At 43.5% G+C, this 18,171-nt stretch overlaps 1 protein-coding gene across 1 annotated transcript; it reads left to right on the plus strand.

Annotated features, from left to right (window-relative positions):
- Window positions 1-439: 439 nt before the first annotated feature.
- Window positions 440-16,387, plus strand: fam120b (family with sequence similarity 120 member B; the record flags this gene model as incomplete). The annotated part of the gene is made up of 11 exons (XM_080848584.1): window positions 440-1,444; window positions 1,545-1,699; window positions 3,485-3,558; window positions 3,729-3,830; window positions 3,946-4,118; window positions 7,774-7,866; window positions 13,026-13,232; window positions 13,586-13,694; window positions 15,558-15,686; window positions 15,800-15,860; window positions 16,260-16,387. The coding sequence occupies 11 exons, from the start codon at window positions 440-442 to the stop codon at window positions 16,294-16,296; spliced, it is 2,145 nt and encodes a 714-aa protein (XP_080704710.1). The 3' UTR covers window positions 16,297-16,387.
- Between the last annotated feature and the right edge of the window lie 1,784 nt (window positions 16,388-18,171).

Raw genomic sequence — 18,171 nt, forward strand, 5'->3', positions numbered from 1 at the left:
TTCATAATAAGACTGAGTACTGTATTTCAGGCACTAAGTAAACCTCTTTGAGTTTATGTTTTCTTTGGTAGACGAACCCTGCGGCAGCAGTTGATTTGTGACTTCTCCTGGTTAGCCTCAATGGCTAGCATGATCTTGCTAGAAATATATTACTTCCATAGATACTATGACATTTAGCCTAGACTTCTTTCTTTGAAAGATACGTCTAACACCGAACTGCGCTAAAATGTTATTGCATAGCAACTGGTATGAATTCTGACTTTTCTTTTAAACGAAGTTATTCGTGTTTGTGATTCTGCGAACCAGTGTAGAGTGCAATGTACTCTATGATGGTAGGCTATGTTCACTCTAAAGAAATAGCCTATCAATAGTCCTATAACAGACTTTTGCTGAGAGCCCAATTTGTTCGAATATTTAAATAATTAAATGAGTATATACAATGGGTGTTCAGGGACTGAACCACTTCATGGAGAACTGCTGCCCAGACACATGCAAAAAAGTGGACTTAAGAAAGATGGCAGTGGATCACATGACTGCACACCCAGGCAGCACTCCCACACTGGTGGTTGATGGAATGGCCTGTGTAAGACAGTGGTATAGCTGCCAAGCGTGGGTTCATGGAGGACAGTGGAAAGAGTACATGCACATTCTGAATGAGTTCGTATCTGCATTTTCTGCAGCAGGTATTAAGCTGGTGTTTTACTTCGATGGGGTGGTGGAGGAGCGTAAGCGAGCTGAATGGGTGCGACGTCGGCTCAGGTCAAACAAGGACATCGCTAAGATATTCCACCTTATTAAGCGTGACGGCCAGCAACCTGGCAGGGACATGTTCTCCCTCCCCTCTGGCCTGGCCACCTTTTCCCGGTTTGCCCTCAAGTCACTGGGACAAGAGACCAGGTGCTCCACCCGAGAGGGTGACTATGAGATTGCCAGCTATGCCAACAGTCACAACTACATGGGCATCTTAGGCCAGGACTCAGATTTTGTCATATACGATACAGTTCCTTACCTGTCTGCGAGTAAGCTTTGTTTGCAGAGCATGACTACAGTGCTGTTCTCCAGGGAAAGGCTATGTCATGCCCTGGGGCTGGAAAAAACAGACCTCCCACTGATCGCCTGTCTTCTGGGGAATGATGTTGTCCCAGAGACCTGTATGAGGCATGTCCGAGACAGAGCTATCAATGAGTATCGTAACAGGCATGGGAGACATCAAGGGGAGAAGGTGTTTGCTGTTGCGGATTTCATAAGCAGTTGTCACCCCCTCAGAGATGGGTCTGGGGGCATCGCCTCTCTATCACTCTCTGTTGCAGACACACAGCTACTGGAAAATGGAATGCATTCCTATGTACTTCCAGGTCAAAGATTTCCATGGACCAATCAAGAGTTGTGTGATACTGGTTCAGTCTGTGCAATGGAGAGGTTTGTTGATGCGGCTATATTGAAGGTAAAAATGTATTTTTTTAATGAATAAATTGAGTTCTTTAACACCAACCTTTGCATGAAACTAGTTTTGAATGATGAATTTGGTAATTTTAACACTGCAGGCTGCCAAAGAGAAGCACACACGGGCCGAGTGCTTTATGATTTATAATATCCTGTACGATGGAGTGGTTGAATGCAGCAACACTCTTGAAGATGAAGAGAACACTGAACTCCCCTCTCAGGCCTCTGTGTTTCAGCCGGTCAGAGAGCATATACAGCCGCGGAAAAAATTAAGAGACCACTTCAAAATTATCAGTTTCTCTGGTTTTACTATTTATTGGTATGTGTTAAAGTAAAATGTACATTTTTGTTTTATTCTATAACCTACTGGCAACATTCCTACCAAATTTCAAATAAAAATATTGTCATTTAGATAATTTATTTGCAGAAAAATGACAATTGGTCAAAATAGCAAAATTGTTGCAGTGTCTTCAGATCTCGAATAATGCAAAGAAAACAAGCTCATATTCATTTTTAAACTACACAATACTAATGCTTACACTTAGGAAGAGTTCAGAAATCAATATTTGGTGGAATAACCTTGATTTAAAATCACAACTTTCATGTATCTTGGCATGCTCTCCACCAGTCTTTCACATTGCCGTTGGGTGACTTTATGCTACTCCTGGCGCAAGAATTCAAGCAGCTCGGCTTCTTTTCATGGCTTGTGACCATCCATCTTCCTCTTGATCACATTTCAGAGGTTTTTGATGGGATTCAGGTCTCGAAATTGGGCTGGCCATGACAGGGTCCTGATCTGGTGGTACTCCATCCACACCTTTACTGGCCTGGCTGTGTGGCATGGAGCATTGCCCTGCTGGAAAAAACACTTCTCAGAGTTGGGGAACATTGTCAGAGCAAAAGGAAGCAAGTTTTTCTTCCGGGACAACGTTGTACTTTGCCTGGCTGAGGTTTGTAAAAGACCATAAGGATTGAAAAAGCGGACTGGAGGTTCTTCTAAGTTCGTCTTCTCTGATGAGTCCGATTTCACAGTAGGTGCAAGACTCTCTGGCTTGTAGGCCTCTCCAGGTCTCCGTCTAACCATCAGACGACCATGTGTTGGGCAAAGCTGAAAATTGGACTCATCAGAGAAGACGAACTAGAAGACCCTCCAGTCCGCTTTTTTCAATCCTTATGGTCTTTTACAAACCTCAGCCAGGCAAAGTACAACGTTGTCCCGGAAGAAAAACTTGCTTCCTTTAGCTCTGACAATGTTCCCCAACTCTGAGAAGTGTTTTTTCCAGCAGGGCAATGCTCCATGCCACACAGCCAGGCCAGTAAAGGTGTGGATGGAGTACCACCAGATCAGGACCCTGTCATGGCCAGCCCAATTTCGAGACCTGAATCCCATCAAAAACCTCTGAAATGTGATCAAGAGGAAGATGGATGGTCACAAGCCATGAAAAGAAGCCGAGCTGCTTGAATTCTTGCGCCAGGAGTAGCATAAAGTCACCCAACGGCAATGTGAAAGACTGGTGGAGAGCATGCCAAGACACATGAAAGTTGTGATTTCAAATCAAGGTTTTTCCACCAAATATTGATTTCTGAACTCTTCCTAAGTGTAAGCATTAGTATTGTGTAGTTTAAAAATGAATATGAGCTTGTTTTCTTTGCATTATTCGAGATCTGAAGACACTGCATCTTTTTTGCTATTTTGACCAATTGTCATTTTTCTGCAAATAAATGATCTAAATGACAATATTTTTATTTGAAATTTGGTAGGAATGTTGCCAGTAGGTTATAGAATAAAACAAAAATGTACATTTTACTTTAACACATACCAATAAATAGTAAAACCAGAGAAACTGATAATTTTGAAGTGGTCTCTTAATTTTTTCCGCGGCTGTATATGGTCTTCTGCTGCCAGCACAACCAGGTAAGGTGTTTGCCAAACTCCTACAATGTGTAGGACTGCTTGGTCATGCTTTAGGACTGCTTTGTCATGCTTTTAAGCTTGGAAGATCTCAGTTTAAGTGTCAAGCTCTGAGGGTTTATATCACAGTGAAGTCCAGTTTGATAACAGGCGCTTTTCACCCTTTATATCCTGTAAAGTAACACATCCTGTACCCTTGACCTGTGAGCTTATCATTAATCAATATCCTGCACTATTTGAATATTCCTCTGAAGTGATTTTCTGTTCACACAAGGGATTAAAAACCAGCTGCATGCGATTCAAGATGTGAACAGAAAATGTACTGAGAGTACCTCTATGAGCTGGATATGTGATATGATTGTCTCTTTAATAGACCATGCTGTGCCAATACCTGCAGTGAAGGAGTGGTTTGTCTTTCCTGGAAACAAACTCGAGGAACCCAAAATGGTGTCGCCTAAGCAGTCCAGTGATTCAGGTACTAAGGTTAATGTGTTATTTTTTCACATCTGGGAAGGGCTCACATCAGTTAAACTAATCCTTTAGGAATAGCTCATTTTGTCTTTTTGATATAATATGTGTTCATCCAACAGATATAAGACCAGATTTGAAAGACCTGTGGTTTAGGAAACACACTGAAGTGAGACATCTACAGTTGTCCACGTTCCTGGCTCTCCTTGAGCTAAAGGAATATGCTGAGGTCCTGGATACCCTTGAAGTTCCATTGGTAGTTGTTGTATGCCTGGTCACATACATCGTCCTACAGGTGAGGTATAAACAAGCAGAGCATATAATTACTATATATAATTTTGTTGTTTGACCAATAGGTTGAGTTGGGGAAGGTGGTTTTGTCTGTTAGGTTCAGCAGCAAAACATCCTTCTTTCCATGACCAACTCTAGATGCTCCAGAGAAGTCCCCAGCACAGAGCCAGCCTTCTTTATAAGTTAGTTCAGTTTCTTAGAGTTGCTGCAAATGTGCACACAGAGTGGAAGTAGATATGCAACAACTTGCTGCACACATTTAATGACCTGAGCTTCCTGAAAAAGTGGAGTCTCATCCTGTACACAGCTCAGTTCACTGTTCTCAGTCTCCTGTTTACCACGGACTCACCTGGCAACTGTCATCTTAACATTTCTGCAAACAAATGTCTGCTTTTTTTAGTGTTTGCAAAACAGGTCTCTTGGCAATAAGCTGGTTTGCTCTCTGGTTTTAGACAAAACTACTTATTTAATCTATCAAATTAATTGTGTATGCTTTTTTCCAGTGATTTTTCACTTCTAACTAAAAGAAAGGCCCCAACTATGGCTACGGAACCAGAACTGTAGTTAGTGCACTTTTCCTATGGAATTAGATTCTGTGCCAATAGTTTTAATTTTATTAGTCCGGAATTGTTTTAATGCCAATAGTTCTGTTACTTCCGTTCCATAGCATTAGGGAACATGGTGTTTATCACACTGTAATATAGGGCCAGATCTATCCTGTACTTGTAAACACCCCAGTCTCTGTGTACATGTTCTCCCTATGTGTGTTGTTTTTATTGTGATTCATGTCCGTATGTATGTTTGTGAGTTAAGTGTATAAACTACTGGATTAACTTAATTTCCCTCGGGATTAATGAAGTATCCATCTATCTATCTATGAGTGGAAAAGGTCCAATGAATGGTTGCCTTCCCTGCTGTGGTGAGTCCTGGCGCGGCACTCTGTCGGTGCGCGGGGAGGAGGCCCCTGGCTGGCACGGGTACCTCCTGTTAGTGACCCCAACATTTAAAAAAAGATCTTTGTGTGATTCACACCGATTATAGTCAAAAGTGTACATGGATATTTGTAATTTGAGGAGATTTATTGCTAATGGCATTGCGGTCCACTACTGAGTCTTTTGTATTTGCTCAACTACAGAAGAACTGTGGAAAACTGCAGTTGGCTTTCTAAATTGAATGCTATTTGTCACGAGTCAAGCGAGTGCACTACGATGGTAAACTCTCTGACAGATCGCTAGCACTTCCTTCGGGCCGCGCCTCACAGGGCCCAATAGCCCCCTGTTGGTGGCCTCCATGGTGCGGCTTAGTCATCGTAGGCCGTATGATGAGTCAGTAACTTGTGAGACATCGTTAATTGATTAAAAGTTATTGACCATAATCAATTAATTAATATTGGGCCCGAAGCGTCTTTACAAAGGCAGCCTGCTTTGACCAGAGACCAACCTGGGTCAACTGCTTGGAAGGCATCATAGCTAAACACTGCAACTCCGATACACTTGAACAATAGGGAATGTGCCAATTAATCAACCTTAGACAAAGATCCATAGCAATAGTGCTAATCTTATTGGTATGGAATTCTGTACCATTATCATTTTGTAAAACCTGAACTCATTTTCTGTTGAACCTTATTTTGATACACACTGTAATATTAATATTAATGTAATATTATAAACTTGGTCCTGTGTTACTGACTGTTGTTTGTCCTCATCCCCCTACCCTTTATTATTAGAACAGATTCTATCTTATTGCTTTGTCTGTCTTCGACAGTCATATTATTTATGTGGTTTATATAACTTGTTTATTATGTGGTTCATATTACTTTTATGTTGCTGTGCTTTTAGACCCAATGGTTTGATTTACAAAGTCGAGTGTTTCAAAGGAAAGGGCGCTTGCTTTTGTGTTGTGCAGCAGCTGATGGGAATGGATGAGGCTCTGGTCTGTTGTGGATTTGTCACAGAATCAGCTGTGTGTTGTTTACTTCAGTGGTTTGGGAAGACATATGCCTGCAATACAGATTTTACAACGGTTGAGTGACAAAAGCATTCTCTAATGTGTGTTTTTCATTAAATGAAATATAGATGTTCTTATATGTTCATAGTTGTGCGCCATGAATCAGACTTTGCAATTCAGTTATGATTAAAAAAAATGTAAAGATCTGTCAGAGAGTTTACCATCGTAGTGCACTCGCTTGACTTGTGACAAATAGCATTCGATTTAGAAAGCCAACTGCAGTTTTCCACAGTTCTTCTGTAGTTGAGCAAATACAAAAGACATAGTAGTGGACCGCAATGCCATTAGCAATAAATCTCCTCAAATTACAAATATCCTTGTACACTTTTGACTATAATCGGTGTGAATCACACAAAGATCTTTTTTTAAATGTTGAGGTCACTAACAGCCTGATCAATAGTCAGACTGGCTCAGACGCATGTCTGTGGACTGCAGAGATGTGCTTTTGTAAAGACGCATTATGGCATTTTGGTCTAAAACTAGCATGCTATCTACCCAACAGTGAAAAGACTGGCCTGGATAGTACCATCAATGTCCCACTTCACAGAAATAAAATCTTCCTTGCCTGTTAAAAGATGTATTTTTGACAGTAGATTTTATGATGATATGCTGTGAAAGCTGTTCTTACATTTTCCACTGAGTTTCAGACATGGGGCACAAAAGTACACATTAAACAGCCTAGTAACTTAGTGGGTAGGACAGGTGTGTTAATCTAGCCTTCACATGACCAAAAACTGTCAAATGGAATTTGAAGATGTTATACAAACTAGCTACCTTGAAAATGGAAAATATCTGCATAATATTGCTTTAAACTTCCATGACTCGAGTGTCCAACCACATCATTAAGGTATCCCACTGGTCCACATAGTGTTACATAAGTAAACAATAAACATACATGCAGTGTTGCCTTGTTGTATTCTGATGAAAACACAGGTATGTCAATGTACCATGAATCGTGTTTTGGCACACTATGTGTTGTACTACAGAAACATTACATGACACTGGAGCAGTAACTACATTTAGTTGATCAAGGTGGAGTCCCATCTACTAAACATTTTCACCAGCCACTACTGGGCCATGTCTTTGTCAGATGGGGGCCTGCTCTGTTCCACAGTCCGCAGCTACCTTTGGTGCTACATTTGGTCCGTCTCTTTTTAATATCACGTGTAACATCTCATGAGCTAGCATTAGATGAGCTAGCATTAGAACGCAAGATGTACATTCTCTCCATTTGTTTGAAACAGATGTGGTCACCGAGATGAAGCCAAGATTTCCACATCATCGTGAGACAAATCAGTGGCCGTAGCCATGAAAGACGCGCTACAGACATTTCTGTGCTGGCCACATAATCGTGTTATTGTGCCACAAACTATCAGGTTACGCCTGTGACTGTTCCGTCACTTGCATTTTGCTTCATGTTTGCATTTATGCTGAGGCTCCTTTCTATCTCTGTTTGTTGTGTTAAAGACTGTCCCAGACTCCACAGCCACAACTTAGGGGCGCCGTTCATAGTTTTCTCATGTGATAATCACCTTTGACTTGTGGGAGTTGTGTATATCAGTGGCCATATTGTGTTCAGTGCCTACAACAACACAGTCAGCGTCAAGATGTGATGGTTTGATTATTTTGTGACTCTTTGTGATTGTTTTCAGGTGACACACCTTTCTTTGGAAGATGTAGATGCTTATCTGAGTCAGGCCGTCTGTGTCAGGTTCAAGACGTACACAGACTTGTGCCACACAAAGGTGAGTCCCATTAACCTCCTCTATTAAGTTGTCGTCGTTAGTCACTCTGTTCGTAGTTAGCATGACAACAGAAACACCCTCTGTCTGTTTGTATCCCACATTGAGGTTGGAGTGGGTTAGAATAGAGAATCTGCAAACCCAAACAGTTCCTTTCTTTCTAGACAGTTTGTTTGTTTGTTTACTCATGACGCATTACCCCTTTCATCACTTCATTTCACATTTGCATTACAGTGTTTTATCTTCAACTTACAGATGTAGGTATGCATTTTTTAGATTCTTGGATTACTGCTGTCAACGTTTTGGTGCAGGAGCCAAGATATGATTGCCTGCCTTGTCTGTTGTCTGCCGCCATGGAAACAGCAGAGCTGTTGCCATTTCGGTGGCCATCTTGTTTGAAACAACTTGATCTCAGGCCAAACCAGCACAACAACAAAGAAGGGTTAGTGTGTGGAATTAAGGCCACGATTTTCTCTCAAGAGAGGTCTAGAGTATTATTCTTTTTGGGACAGGGGAAAAATAGTTTTATTCTCTTATTTTTCTTTAACTCAGTTTGCAAGTCAATGTGGGAAAAAGAAAGATGAAGAAGAAAAAAAGTCCATGGGGATAATTTTGGGCAAAATTGTGACATTCCTCTCTCCCATCCCCTCCCCACCCATCCACACCCTCCTCTTCCTGCGCTACAAAAAGGAAAGCAAACTGAAACTGCTCTAATTGTGGGCTGAACCTGAGGAGTGCGATGCGCTGGCAGGCTGACGGGCTCCGACGCTGACCACAGCTCCGTTTCGCCCGCCCACCCCTAATTTAAACCTGCCATGCGCGCTATTTCAGACCGCCGCCGAGGGCGGCCCGCGGTTCTCTCCCAGCCAGCCCCTCATGGCCCCGATAGCACAGCACTGTGCAGTGCTGCCGCCGCTCCAGTCTGCAGATAATAGATGGTGCTTTGGGGGGGGGGGGGGCTGAATTAGAACCCCAGCAGAGACATTTAGGAAGCCACCTCTTGATTTACGGAGGCCCCCTGAGCAGTTTTGGTCTCAGACGGCGCTTGGGGCGTTGTTAAAAACCCCCCTACACACATAGACACAGATACCCAGATGCACACACACACATACTTACACACACACAAATATCCAACTCCACTAGTCTTGGGGGGGATGTGGAGGATTTCCTAGACCTGTTTACTCACTGTGAATGTTTAAGTTACAGTGGATGTGTTGACCTCTTGTGGGTACGTGTTTGAGTGGCCAAGCATGAGACGGTCGGCCTGCCACAAAAGAGTGATAAGGGGTTAATGTAATTTTGGTCTGATCTTCTAACATACTTTAATTGGATGAATGTCAGAGAATTATATATACATTAACTAAATATATAACATACAACCGTTTGTTTGCTGTTTTTTAATAGTAGGTAATGTTTACATTTTTGGTTTGTGACTATTGTGGAACAGGGAAGGATGTTGCAATCCCCCAAAGTAGACAATAGACTCAGTGTTTCCTTTTGTTCCGTTCTGGGCAGACCATTTGATGTTAATATGTAAGCAGGACAACAGGCAGGGCGGTGTGTTTGAGTCTCTGCCCAGATGAAGCTGTGTGAGTGTTGTTTTCATGCCTGCGATTGAGTTCTGAATGATTGTGTGCGTGTGAGGGAGAGAGAGTGAGAGTGTGAGTGTGTGTGTGCACACGCACTCTCAATGAGTGCACAGCAGCAGCAGGTGTCAAATGGTGGTAGGCGGGAGGGGTCTGGGGAAGTGTGTGTGTGTGTGTGTGTGTGTGTGTGTGTGTGTGTGTGTGTGTGTGTGTATGCGCAGTGGCGACAGCCTGCTGTTGACCAGATTAAAGCGCACAAGGCTGTCCTGCCTCCCGGGAGCTGGAGTTTCTTTTTCTTTTTTTTTAAGAGGTTGGGGTGGGGGGGTGTCCTCTCACAGGGGAGCACCTGTCGCACGCGCCATTGTTCCCTCCCCCGTCAGGAGCGATACTGTCACATCTGCCTGAAATCTCAGAAGGGGTGGAGGACAAGACAGAGGAGGAGGAGAGGAATGGAGAAGAGAAGAGATGAGAGGACGGGAGGGAGGGAGGGAGGGAGCGGAGAGGGGCGGTTGAGGGTTGGGAGAGACAGATGGCAGAGGGACTCCGGGGACTGTCCGAGTCCTCCCTCCAGACTCCCTTGCTGGCCATCCCATGGCCTGGGTTCAGGCACACTGAGGGAATGTGCCCGAGAGAAAGGGAATGAGGATGCCACTGCATCAGAATGTTGGGGGAATCACACACACATAGTGACACACACACACACACACACACACAAATGCATGCTTCTCACACATACATAGTCAGTCTTCACACACAAATCAAACACACATAAAACCACACACTAACGCATGAAAATGTAATCCAACACTAAAGCAGGTCAGTCCTATCGCTTCAAAAAACTGAAATTTAAAACCTAATCTTTCTAGCATCAGAAATAAATATTACCCTTCCTGTAAAGGAAACAAAAGGTTTGAGAGTAGGTCAGTGGTTTTAATCCTGCCTTAACAAAACACGCTGAAGCACGGACATTTGCATTTACAGGTTCTGCGGTACCCCCGTCACCCTCCCACACTGTGTTTTTGTATCTGAGAGGCCTATTTTTGTCTGTCTCGCTTGCCCCAGTGGCAATAAAGTGTGTGTATGTGTGTGTATATGTGTGTGTATGTGTGTGTGTGTGTGTGTGTGTGTGTGTCAGAGTTTGTGTGTGTGTGTGTGTGTGTGTGTGTGTGTGTGTGTCGCTTGCCCCAGTGGCAATAAAGCCAGGGGTTACCCAGAAACCCTGGGCTCTGCCCTGAGGGGTCTGCGAGGCTGGCTGGCATCTGGCTGGTGGAATGGTTCTTTGTTTGTTTTGGGGATCCAGGAGTGCCTCTCTCCTCAGGACAGCTTTCACTGTTTCCACTTAGCCAGGGGCACCTCATAGCTCCTCCTTTCTTCTTGTTTGGTAACCGAGAATTGAAACGACATGAAAATGTTCCATGGGTGTTAATGTTACATAGAAAGATAGATCGATAGATAGATATATCTTTAATTTATCCCGTGGGGATATTCAGGTATCTTGCAGCTCACATAGTGACAATAAGTAAAGACAATACGTAAAGACAAAACGATACAAACAGACAATACAATACAATACGATTATGTACAGTGTAAGATAAGAGGTATAGTGCAAAATAGTGTAGAGTCACATAGTTAGAGTTTAATGGCAGCTGGGACAAAGGATCTCCTATGATGCTCAGTCCGTGAATGTAGCATGTTGTTACATTAACAAAAGTAAGTTTATAATGTAGGGGCATCATCTCTTTGTTAACCCTATCAAAACAGAGAGGCTAATGATAGGCCCTGCAGTAAGAAATACACACATTTTAAAGCTTTAGTGTCTCATCACATCACTCAACTCAAACAACAGCAGACCACAGGGCAAACAGAGCAGGACATAGGGATGTCAGCTGAGGGACTGTAAGGGAGTGCGTGTGCGTGTGCGTGTGCGTGTGTGTGTGTGTGTGTGTGTGTGTACACGGCCGGCCAGCCGCCCGCCTGGGAGGCGAGAGCCGCTCCGACCGCCACTGTCTGCACGCCTGCCCTTTGTTTGCTTTAGGTTAAGCTGTGTTTGAGTGGCGAGCAGGTGGTAGGCCCACAATCTCCCCTCTCCGAGTGTGTGTGACAGATCAGTCTAATCAGGCCTGTCTCTTATCTCCAGTCTGGTGAAGGCGGGGGTGAGAGAAGGGTGGTGTGTGTGTGGAGTTGGGGGGCACAGGTGAGGCTGGAGGGTAAACACTGTTAGGAGAACATCTGCCCCATGCGTCCCTCTCCGTCCTGGACAGGTGAGCAGCCCCAGGGCTGTGTTAGTGGGTGTGCGTGCGTGAAGTCCTGGAAATAACCACTCAAGCTCTCCTGCCACACGTCTCTTGTTGCCTTTTTCTGTGTGTTTGATGTGTGGGGCTTATTGTTTGAAATAACATCTCTCTGAAACAGGACCTTAAAACCACTGTGGCACAGTGAGGTCAGTTATACACCTTCACCCCCACTGAGTTAGTGCAGATGGTGCGGTGGAGGTGTATTGTACCAGATGAGGGCTGTGGGGGCCCCTCAGTCCCTTTGTTCATTTCCCTGGTACAGTTTGGTGGGAAGATGCCACAGATGTCCCACTACATTTGTTGATCTCTATAATGTGTATCACAGAGATTAAAATAATTTGCAAAGCAACAACATATATTTTTTTCAGTCATACACAAGATGTTTCATTAATCATACTATTGGTTGAGGCGATCCCACAGGGGCCAAACCTCTCACTGTCACAAGTAATCATACCTAACAACCTAGTCTTAGTTATTTAATAACAGGGTGCTCTACAACCATCATAATGATACTTAAAGATGCTTACCAACGACAACGACAACAACAACAACAACGAAGATGCCTTTGTGATCATTTCACTGGGGTTATCAAGTGGGTACTTTCCTTTGTCTGTGTTTTGTTGAATTAGGCCCACAAAGGCTCAACAGTGGTGTCTGGTGTCCCTAACCCCCCCCATCCCTCCATACTTACGATGTTTTAGGACACAGGGACAACCATAGATACACCTTAAGATACACCTCGAAAAAAAATGTCACATGCATATCTCAGTGTCTGAATGATGCACTGCCTAATTATCTAAACTTCACTGTCATTACCTCCAGCAAGGAGGTTATGCGATCGGGTCCGTTAATTTATTTATTTGTCCGTCTGTTTGTCTGTCTGTGGACAAGATTTCTCAGAAACTACTGGGCGGATCTTTCTGAAATTTTCACAAGAGGTGAATCTTGGTCCTGGGACATCCCCATTAAAATTTCAGGATGATCCGGATCCAGATCCTTGCTGGAGGTCAGAAATCTCGGATTGCTCTTGTTATACTATGGCATGCCACAGGCCGTCCCGGTTAGAGGGTGGGAGGGTTGCGGGGTTCACCCTCTTGGGTGTATGAACCCGGGATCCGGTAAGAGAAGGGGTTGGGGTCGGGAGAGACCCTGGGATTACGAACCTGGATTAGGGTAAAGGAATAAAATGCAATACGAACCCTGGTGGCTTTAGACCACTACACACTATCTAGTCGTAGATGTGAACTTACACTCATTTTGACTTCTGTTCTCCCCTGGGCAGGTTCCCTGTGTGGACCCCAGGGCTGTGCAGCTGGGCTCCCTGTTTGTGCGGGGGCTCACCTACCTGGTGGCGGCCAACAGTGCCTGCGGCTCTCCCTTTAGCATGGAGGACCTGATGCCCTGGAGGATGTTTGATGGCCTGCTCTTCCATCAGAAGTACCTGCTGGCACACTCCGGCCGGCCCTGTGAAGAACTCCTGGAGGGCAACGTGAGTAGTGAGATTTATTCATACTCATTGGACCATACATATTAGTTTTGTCTGGGACCTGGCCAAGAATGGCAACATGTAGCAATCATCATGACACATTCACGTAGAGTTAGTAAAAGAGGAAAAACACAGTAACAATACAAAGAAACAGGCCAGGAAAGACAGAGGTTACTGGATAACACAGTAGCAGGAATGGTTCTACTATGTTTTAACCTAATGCTAATTACAACCAGTTTGATAGATGAGATACCCTCTAGGAGTCCATAGAAACCCACTATTTTCCAACACAAATGGGAATATTGATTACACAATTTTGCGTAGCAAAGACAAATGATATGCCCAATCGTTTGCAGAGCTCATGGATCCCACAGTTCTATTCTCTCAGAGAACTGGTTCTCAATACCTGCAGGAGACGTGGTAGAACAATACAGTCAGCTCCACGGAGAACTCAGCAAGAACCTGGTGAGATTTGCTTGATGCCTTTCCAGTTTTATGTCTCTTGTAATATTTACATACAATATTTTTTTTCTTTTTGTTAACTGACAGGTCCCAGAACTCTTGTTTATACAGACACAGTCTGTTTGAGAACGTTAATGTTGACCTTGCTGTTTTACAGCATCAAAGATGCAGCCATGGAACCAGTTTATGACAGCTGAAGCCTTTGAAATGTTTCACAACATTTGATCAGCTTTGCTTTGTAATATTGCGGCCCATCAGCGCTGCTTTACAGCCAACAGAAAGCGCGTGCAGACATGGTTAAAAGATTCTGTCTCCACTGCGATTCCAGCGGCACAGACCGTTGCCCACACACTCCGGCGCTTTCTAAAGACAGCCTATCATTATTATCCATATGTTGTAAATCAAAAAGTAAAGAATAATAGCTGAGAGTATGCAACCAAACAATGTAAAGCAGTTGGTGCCCCCCCGACATAACAATACCCAACAGTCCGCCTAATCGGATCCAGCTGAGTCCTGGCATAGCCAGTTTTCCGGTGGCAGACAGTTCTGGATCCACAGGATGCTTTGTCATAACAGGAATAATTCAGGGTTGCTTTTTATAGGAAGTGTGCTATATTAAGTAACATAACAAGACAACAAAATTACAATGTGGGGGCCGTTTACAAAACCCCTCAGACTCCCTTTTCTTTCAAACGGCATCCAGTGCGCTGCGGTTCTGTTCGCCAGATTAAAAGCGCTCCAACTGCAAAATTGTATCCATCTGTTTTTTTTTTTTTTCTCCACATCCTGACACTGAGCAGCACGTCACATGGATTGCCTTGCGGCAGGGCAGATAGTAGCCTGCTCCGAAACGGATTCAGCCCTGGTCGAATCAGAATCAGGTGTTTTACGGGGTTGGCCATAGAGTGTGAATCATCTGCGAGCTGTTTGCAGTTTTATCAAAACTTTATTGGTTTTAATGTACGTTTGGTGTTTCTTTACAAAAAAAAAAGGTACAGAGAAAGCCACACATCATAAAAATACAGTTGGTGCTTCATTTATGAGTGGTTGGATGATTTGGCTGTTTATATGCATTAGCCTGAGATTTATCCATGCAGAGGCAAATAAAAAAGGATCAGATTATTGGCATTTTGGGGATTTTCTTAACAAAGGGAAAGCAGACATATGTCAAGATCTGGAACATTCTGTTGTCTGGATGCTGCAATAATGTTCAATTTAAGGGTTTTGTCTTTCCCGCATGGCAGGCAACCATCTTCCCCCCGCTTTTAAATCTGTTGTTTCAGTAAATATTGGAATCATGTGCTGACAGCATGATTGGAAAATTGTAGGCCCGAGCCATAGTATTTAATTCCTCAGGGCCAGGGGGAAGCATAATGCTGAGGGGGGAAAAAAAAGCATTCTCCTGCAATTTCTAACCAAGAGCAATCAAAAAAGTATAGACAACAATCTGACTCAACTATTTGTGTTTTAAGTGTGTGTTTTGCAGAAGTCGGTCATCTTTTTCATACTTCTCCTTTGTTTGTAATTTTTTTTGTTTTGTAATAAGATGATTGTGCTCTAGATAGTAGAGACAGTCTGTGAAAAATGATACTCTTCTTATGCTGGCGGCTCGAGAGCAGACTTATAAAAAGGTATGTCTTTAATTTATGCCTGAAACTCAACTAGTAATCACTGCTAGAGTCCTGTGGGGAGATGGCGGCGGGGTTTAGGCCACGAGGAATTGTATGGTATGCCTTTCCAGAAGATTGTTAATGTTTTGGGCTCCGTAGTGAATATTTATACCGAGTGTCACAACCTACAATTAAAACCTAAGTCTAAATGTTTTTTTTTTTCATTTATTTTTTTCTTCTTCGTTCATTTCCACAGGGACGTCTTTGAACCAGGAAGCATGCTATTGGGGAGACAGCACCCCAAGGCGTTGTGAGTCGTCACTGCACAGCAACAGGCCCTGTGGTAGAGGGCCAGGAGCCCATATGCAAGGGACTGCAGAGAACAGTGAGCAGATCCCAAATCTGCATCAGTATAGATGCCACAAACACACATGCACCGTCGAATGACCTCAAATATGACCGCTATCTTTGTCAATATGTTTATCACTTTTGATCCAGGTCGCGGATCTCAGTCAAGTGCACGCCGTCCAAACAGAAGGAGATACCATTTAGCTCCAAGGTGAAGACGATTCTTTATTGATTTTATTTTAAAATATTTTGAAATACTTACTTTATTTATATTGATTCGTTATTATTCTTAGTTTATTCATTATTCTAAACACAAACAGTCAAGCAAACAGCAAACACGTCTATGTACTGACCTTTTTACTCTGATATTCATACATATCAAACTCAGAAAGTAGTATTGAAATGGTCTTCCACTCAATTTCTCTACCAGTCAGTAACTCATTGATTGTTGTGGGAACATGGCTCCTGCTCATTGATATCTATTGAGCTGTTGACATCAACATTGACTGTGTTTGATGTGTGTTGATCAGTGAATGATTTGCTGTTTTTTTTCCTGTGTGCAACATGTTATGTCTAACATAACTGTCTTGCCTATTTTCTTGTATTGTAGATGGCCCCAGCATAACCCTAGGCCCTCCTATCCATAATCCACCAATAAGAACTGCTCCTGAATGGAATTAATTTTGACAGTTTCTTTCCAGTTGCAAGGACTGTTAACAACTCTTTGAGGACCACCACATGCCAACAATGATGAGCACATGTAACCGGTGTACACTCTCTCTCTCTTTGAGGAAAAAAATAGATACCTTAAATGTGCTGAATACATGAAAAATGATGTCAGTAGCAATAAAACAACCTATAATTGCTACACTATGCCTCAATAAAGTGACTTTTAAAAAAAAAAAAATCCTGTCCTCGCGAGTGTAGGACAGTTGGTGAGAGCGTGGCGGGAGTGAGGGTGTGGGGAGGAGTTTAAGGCTGTTTAGTGGGAATTGTGATGGAGGAAACCCCAAAGGACGCCACTTTGGGCAACCTCCATCTTCACTCGCTGATTTGTTTTGACTCCGCTCTGAGCTCTGTTGGGACATCCGTGAGAGATGAAGGACGGCGATTGGTGCTCGCTGAACGCCTGGGCAGGATTAGCACTATTGGGTGGAGGATTCACAGGGTCCCTTTGGGCAAAGCAATGACATATGAAACCGGGAGGAACCCCCAAAACAGGCCACAAATCACCCACCCCCCCCACCACCCCCATCAAGGTTTTAACAGAGTTCTTAAACCGCAGAGCACCTGTTATAAGTGCAAATTCAGCACGCAGTCTTTCTGCTGCTTTTGCACAGATTATGTTTGAAGCCATAGCAAAGGTCTCAGAAGGTATAGACAGAAATGTCCAACTTAAATGTAAATTTAAAAAGAGGGAAACAAACAAGTGAATTAACAAATAAATCGATAAATTAATAAATAAATAAAACGAATGCTAATGCTACACTTTGTTGAATGTATTCACCTTACCCACTCTAGACTCTTAGGATGACATGTGTCTTCCCTTCTTAACGGGTCGTATGGATTGGTGACAATGAAGGGAAGCGCCCTGGCGCCCAGGCCAAGAAATTGGCCATTGATGAATATTCACCCCACTGTAATTAGTCCCAGACGAGCTCCTATCTATCCGACCGTGCGGCTTGGAGGGGGTCCAGTTACACTGGAGTCATGCGAAGAACGTCTGTCTGGCACTGGCGTATGGAGAAGTCTCTAGAAAGAAGCGGGGGGGGGGGGGGGGGGGGGGATGGGGTGTTTAGATCAGCTTGGATCAGTTCCCTTCGCGAGCTGTGAAAGAGTAAATGTGTTATGATAATGTACATCAGTGTGTGTGGGGATCACTGGGATTAGTGATGTGCCATTAGGCAGCTGAGAGGGTGTGTGTGTTGGGGGGGGGGGGGGGATGGGGGGGCTTTTGCCATGTCATGTTAACTGAGTGTGTGTGTAAAAAGATGGGGGATGCTGTACCGACAGTGTTGACCATCCATGTTGATTGTCCATTAAACAGCAGAGATTGTGGAGGAGTGTATTTTGCCATGTCATGTTTTTTGCATGTGTTTGTTTGTGTGTGTGTGTGTGTGTGTGTGTGTGTGTGTGTGTGTGTGTGTGTTTTAGTAGATTAGGGATGCTGCTCTGGCTACTGTGCTGACTTTTATTGGGAAGAAACCAATTTCACAGTGTGCTGTTAGGTCAGTTTTCAGTTCAAAGCATCAGGACAGAAGAGTACCAGTCGCCACAGATTTGACATTTCACTATGACTTCTCAGTGTGTGAAGGAACACCACAAACAACAGTGTATGTTCCTTAAAACACAGAAATCTACTTTAGCAAAAGTCCCTAGTTCTGATTTCTAAATGGATTTAACAGGAGCTGTTATTGCCTTGTCCACATATGATAAATATCCTTAGTAGTGCATCACAAAAAAAAAGGGATTTCTCTTTAGCGGTGGGATCCTCCTCTCGCAGGCTGCTATGAGATCCAAAC

Source organism: Sprattus sprattus, assembly GCF_963457725.1.
Source record: "Sprattus sprattus genome assembly, chromosome: 12".
Lineage (NCBI taxonomy): Eukaryota > Metazoa > Chordata > Actinopteri > Clupeiformes > Clupeidae > Sprattus > Sprattus sprattus.